The 6,316-nt window shown below is 32.3% G+C and overlaps 1 protein-coding gene across 2 annotated transcripts in view; it reads right to left on the bottom strand.

Annotated features, from left to right (window-relative positions):
* LOC108685343 (multidrug resistance-associated protein 4-like) overlaps positions 1-6,316 on the bottom strand; it is a 25,550-nt gene that overhangs the window by 3,392 nt on the left and 15,842 nt on the right. For both annotated transcript variants that reach the window (XM_018190089.1, XM_018190088.1), the window contains exons 6-13: positions 5,705-5,909; positions 4,902-5,124; positions 3,882-4,523; positions 3,052-3,554; positions 2,448-2,732; positions 2,016-2,245; positions 1,027-1,550; positions 207-437 (exon numbers count right to left, since the gene is read on the bottom strand). In XM_018190089.1, the coding sequence (XP_018045578.1) occupies positions 207-437; positions 1,027-1,550; positions 2,016-2,245; positions 2,448-2,732; positions 3,052-3,554; positions 3,882-4,523; positions 4,902-5,124; positions 5,705-5,909 (2,843 nt within the window). The remainder of the gene's footprint in view (positions 1-206; positions 438-1,026; positions 1,551-2,015; positions 2,246-2,447; positions 2,733-3,051; positions 3,555-3,881; positions 4,524-4,901; positions 5,125-5,704; positions 5,910-6,316) is intronic.

Here is a 6,316-nt window from a genome sequence, read left to right as displayed (position 1 = left end):
TATTTAGTAATTCTAGTATTAATTTAGAAAATTTTTTTAAATAATTCTGTTTTAAATGAAATTTTCATGTTGCACTTATTTATATACTATGTGATTCTTAATAAATTAATATATTTTTCATAAAAAATATTAAAAAATATTTTGTATTATTTTTTTATATTTATATTTAAAACTATTCGACAAAAATTGGGAGAACTGATGCTTACATTGATTGAGTAACAAAAAGCTAAAAGTGACGAGTGAAGTGAAGAAAAAACAGAATACGTCCAGAGCGAATCCAAATGCTGTACTAGTCACGATGTACATATAAGCGGTAGATGTGTGTACATCTTGTAACTTGTCGAATTCACGTTTCAGTATGTCCTGAGCGCAATATGCTCTAATGGTCGTCAAACCATTCAACGTCGCGTTCAAATGAGTGAATACCGGCGAGCGTGCTGAAACACAAAAAAATCATGTCTTCAAGAAATATATCTTTATGTTAAATAAAAGCACGATACATTTGCTTTAATAAAAATAATAAAAAAACGGCTCAAATGACTAAAAACTAAAAATCAAATAATAAGGAGAAATATTGTTATTTAAGAAAATCATCAATATAATTGAGAAAATGAAATTTAAGAATAAATAAGCAAGAAAAGAAAATATCAAAAGTAGAAAATATACGAAAATAAAATGAATTTTTCAATTTAGTAACATGTATATACATACAAGCACCTGAAGATTTCCTCGCAAAAAAAGTAATAAACTCAAAAATTATATTAATGATTAAACTTATATATTAACATGAGCACTTCGAAATGCAAACTTATATAAAAATTGTTTCTTGCACACTTCATATTTTTACTGTAACTTTTAAATAAAGCATTTTTGAAACTTATATTTATATAACTTTTTTTCTTATTTTAATTCACAGAACATATCATTAAAGTTTGTTTGGAAAATTCAATAACACTCTGTATATAACTAACATTTTGATAAATGTTGAGGATTAGAATAAAAAAAGCGTAAGAAAGGCAGACATACTTATTCCCTCCAATCGCTTAATGTTCTTGCTGGTCTTGAGGTAAACCTTGCGGATCCAATAAAATATCCCACCGATAATCACGACAGGCACCAAGAAGATAGGATTGACCACGCAGGTCATTACCAGCGATCCGAACATCAACATATTCATCTGACCGGCATCCAGGATTGCTTTAGGTAATAATTCGTCGATCACGCCCATGTCTTTAGAGAATCGATTGAGAATCCTACCGCTTGGATTAGTATCAAAAAATCGCATTCCTGTACGAATTAATGCACTAAACATCATATCGTGTAAGCGCTGACTGCACGTCATACAGGTCTTGTAAAAGACTAGCGATCTGGTGATTCCGAGAAAGAAGATAGTTAGCACAATGCCAGTGTAGATGTAGACATAATTAATCACTGATTCATCCTCGATAGCACTGAGTTCATTTATGTTCGTCGTGTTTACGAAAACGTCTTCCGTTTGGTTCAGGATAAAATGCTTGGCTTCGTAGTTTCGCGTTTCCACAAAATTGGCTCTAAAGGAGTTTAATCAAAAAGAAAAATTATTATTATTGAACGAAAAAAAATATGATTCATGGCAAAAAATATGATTCGTATGCCTTTGTTTCAAATATGAGAATATTTTTAGTTCTATATTTTTGTGATCTTTTAGTTCTACATAAAAATTAATTCTCGAACCTGATAATTTCTGGAAGTTATTTTTCAAGTAACATATTCAAGTAAAATATTCTTAAGAAATTTTACAACATGTATTATTGAATATATTTGCATGCAAATCTTTTAAAAATATTTTTGCAAACATTTTTCGACACAATCTGGTTGACATAGACATTTTAAAAATATTTTCATGAATTGTTTTTAAATACTTTAATCTACATAAAAAAATATATGTAATAAATATATGTAATAAATAATTGTTTATTCAATAAACGATTCCTTAAACAATTAAAAAACAGTTTTCCGATAACACAAATACTCACAAGAAAGGCACAAAGTAATCGTTGAGACTGACAATAAATTGCGTAATGATGAACAGAAACAGAACAGTAAAAGCAATATATAAATTGGCACCAGTTTGGAAGAATTTGATAAATATAGGACCCTTAACCAGGTCACGTGATGTTCCCTCAAGACCGTCGTTCAATTTTTCAGGATCTTCGTCTTCCTCCTCGTCATCAGTGCCGCCGCTACTGGCTTCCGGAGTTCGACTCTATTGAAGAAATTTTATCCTCAGTAATATTAGTGTGCATTTCTTTTTATTCAGATATTATTTATTACTATAAAGATTCAATTCCAAACCATTAAAGCAATATAAAAATAATATAAAAAAAATAAAAATTATATTTTCTCAAACTCCTCTCTCTCTTTTTCTCTCTCTTCTTCATAATTTTGTACATATTTGCAGCACTTACTCTGTTACTCGAAGAAGAAAACTGTCGTCGTATGTTTATACTTTTTTCTAAAGATGAATCGTCAATCGCTTCATTCTCTGCTGCCAGGAGTATTCCATATTCAGGTCGATACTCTAATAAATCCTGATAATGCGAAAAGTACTTCATTTTTCCTTGCTCGAGTAATATAATGGCGTCCACTCCCTTTATATATTGCAGTTGATGCGTCGCCAAGATTCTTGTTTTTCCGGCAAGATATCTCTGAATGCATTCTTGAAACAGATGCTTGCTGACGTGTGCATCAACCTGGAATTTCAAACAGAGTCTTTCATCAGAATTCAATTAAAATCCTGCACCATCCATAAACACACAATATTAGAAAGTGAATATTATTTTATCTTTTACAATATTCATATAACATTCTAGGAATACTATGTCTTATAGAGGAATTATCGTTCATCAAAAAAGAGAAAGATCTCGCACTAATTATACAGAAAATATAAAATTATTTGATTCCAGTAAAATATGTTGTTTTTCACATACAGTGAAGTTATAATGTAATGAACAATAATACAATATATACGCCTAAAAGAGTAAATTATTAACTCGTTTGATAATCACCCACCGCGCTCAAAGGATCATCCAGTAAGTAAATGTCCGACTGTCTATACAGAGTTCTGGCCAAATTGATCCTAGCTTTTTGACCACCGGATAGCGAGGTACCTCGTTCACCTACAACGGTCTGGTCACCCTGCAGAAATTGTTTGAAGTCGTGTACCAAGGCACAAGCTTTGATCACCTTCTGATACCGTTGGCGCTCGTAGGACTGTCCGAAGAGTATGTTCTGTCGGACGGTAGCACCGAAAACCCAAGCCTCCTGACTAGCGTAACTGACGCCGCCGTTGACCTTCACTTGACCTTCCGTCAAACTGATCTCTCCGAGAATCGCGGACAGGAAAGAACTCTTGCCGCTACCCACCATGCCGATCACCGCATACAACTTGCCCTTTTCTATTTCCAGATTCAGATTCTCCAGAGTGTTCTCCGATTGTTTCTCCTCCCACTTGGCAGTAACGTTGATCATATTGATGGCCCAGTTATTCATATTGTATATGGATTGTTTATTTTCTAAATAATAATAATTTTATTTCAAGTTTGAGAATATATTAAAAGAATGTTGGAAATATTCAAGCAATACAATATGTCTCATAAAATTTTTTAAAAATTTTAGAAAATACATATCTCCAGAAAGACCTTTAAAAGAAATTGTGTGTAAAAATTTGTAACTTTACTTAATATCTTAAAAATATTATTTTATTAAAATAAATAATTTTATTTTTTTTTAGCTTCTAAAATATGTCAGATTTGAAGTATTCTTTGAATATATTTATATAATATTTATATATGTTATATTTGTATAAAGTATAAATTATATGCTTTTCTGAAATTCTTTACCTTCAACAAAATTAACAGTGTTTTTCAACAAATCGCTGGCAACAATCAATAGACCATTTTGCTTTCTGCGGTCGTTATTCTCATCCAAATCTCCATGTGAATCCACATCATCATCATCATCATCGATGTAGGGTAGATCCGGTTTGGAGAACCGCTTGAGATCTGAATTGACATAGCTAGCAGACGCCTTGGAGACAACGTTGCTGCCTTGGAACTCGTCGAACATAAGGAAACTCTGGAGCCTACGTATAGCCACCATACACTCAGCCAACTCAGCGAAGCCGCGCACAAACATGCCAGTCATAGTATGTGCAAGAATGTTGAAATAAGATGAAATGACGAAGACTTTATCGGCAGTCAGATTGTCGCCGAGCATCAGCATGGCGATGAGGGTGCAGTAAAGCGCCATACGAGTTGTGAAGAGATTGAAGGTCATATAAATGCCGCGAATGTACGAGCTCTTGGTGACCACTCGAAGTTCAAGCTTACGCGCCAGCTCCACCATAGCGCAGAATGGCTTCTCCCACGCGTACATTTTGATCACCTGCACCCCGGAAATGATTTCGTCCATCAACCGGACCCGTTCGTCGGTCTTGATGGCAGTCTGGAGACGAAACTTTGAGGACAACTTGCCAGTGTAAGCTAAAATCCCAAGAGTAAGAATTGGTGAACACTTGACAAAATAGCTTGCAAAATGACATAAAAAGGCTCTACCCGGATTTACAAGGCAATATTTTACATTTATTTTCCATAAATTAAAAAAAATAGAGTTTTAAAGGTTCTTTAAATCGACGATCGTATTTAATTTATGGGATTATTATTATTCAGTTTGATTGTGTTTCAAGTCCGAAAATAATTGGCACGCAGTCATCTGAAGTAAAATGTGAAATAAAATTACGTATAAAATTAATTATTCCTCCTTCTAACTTTGATTAGTTGGTGTTTCTTCTTACTTACAATTAATGATGATTTAAAAATAGAGCTTTTATATAAATTTATTGATGATGACACGAAACTCACATTGGATCGGTACAACTACAAAGATTGCAGCGATGCCGATGAGGCCAGCATAGCCGACCTGTTGATAAAGAATATAAGCAACGATCAGAGCGGAGAGAGGTGCTGACCACATATGATGAATAAAGATGGAGACGAGATCGAATCGATTGACATCATTGGCCACTAGATTAACTACTTTTCCGGGTGCTGTCTCGCCCAGTGCAGTTTTGCTCAGACGCAGAGCCTAAGAAACAAAAGAAGAATATCCGTTACATAATCTGGAAATCAATATACTGATAAATTCGCAAAAGAAATTTAATATATTCGATATATTCAAATATTTATATCGATAGGAAATATTCATAAATATTTGTACTGTAATATTTATGAAATATTTTCAAAGCATTTCATAGAAGAAAGATTAAATATTTTAAAATAATTGACGAAAATGTTTTTAGAATGTTTCTATGTCCACCAGATTATGATTTTTTTATAAATATATTAATTTGATAACACAAAATTTTGTGAACAAATTTTTTGGTTACATTGTATGTTAAAATTGATCATAATAGTCTATTAAAAAAAAGAATTTTTTATTAGGAAATTTAAAAAATTTTAAAAAACTGATTTATTTAGTCTTTTGTTATATTTCATTTCTTCTACTTTTTCTCATGTGATGAAGAAACGTTTACTTTGAAAAAAAGCGAGCAAGTAAGATTTATAGAGTTCTTCTTATACGTCTTTTGCATTCACTTTTTGTTTCCTCTCACTTTATACATTATATTTCATCAAATTTTTTAATTATGTTGTTCCGAGTGACCAACCTTTCTGTATACCACGGAACATACGGCTACGCGAACTTTGGCACCCACGTGGAAAGCGCCAAAGATCGTCTGATTGCCACTTATCACATTCATGCCAGTTGCGATACAGATACCAGCTCCAAACCATAGAGCATTTTCATACGGTTCAACTGAATCCTTCCGGAAGTAGCGCAAAAGACCACCCAGCAGCAATGGTGTACCTAATCTACGGAACGAGTTTCGCGCGTTAATACTTATGTGTCAATATTCAATATTGGGCATTATTATCTTAAATTCCATATCTTAAATAATAATATCCAATAATTATATTATTGAGCTACATAACCGTAGCTAGGAAAGGACAAATAGACCGTGCCCTCCCCCTTCCCACCAAATTTTAAAGAAGGAAAAAAAGACAAAGATATAAAAAAAATATACATAGGATTATGCTTAAATATTTATAAGAAATTAATTTTGAAAAAAAGAATTAGAAATCAATGTAGAAAAATTTTTTGATAACCCAAGACAACTAGTTTTTATATTATAAATTTAAGTTCTTTAGTTTAAAGAATCAGTTATTTACAATTTAAAATAATTAAATAAGTAAATTAAATATATATAATTCATTTGCAA

This window comes from Atta colombica, unplaced genomic scaffold (assembly GCF_001594045.1).
Source record: "Atta colombica isolate Treedump-2 unplaced genomic scaffold, Acol1.0 scaffold150, whole genome shotgun sequence".
Taxonomy (NCBI): domain Eukaryota; kingdom Metazoa; phylum Arthropoda; class Insecta; order Hymenoptera; family Formicidae; genus Atta; species Atta colombica.
Note: the sequence above shows the minus strand (reverse complement) of the source record. Positions and strands in the feature narration are given on the sequence as shown.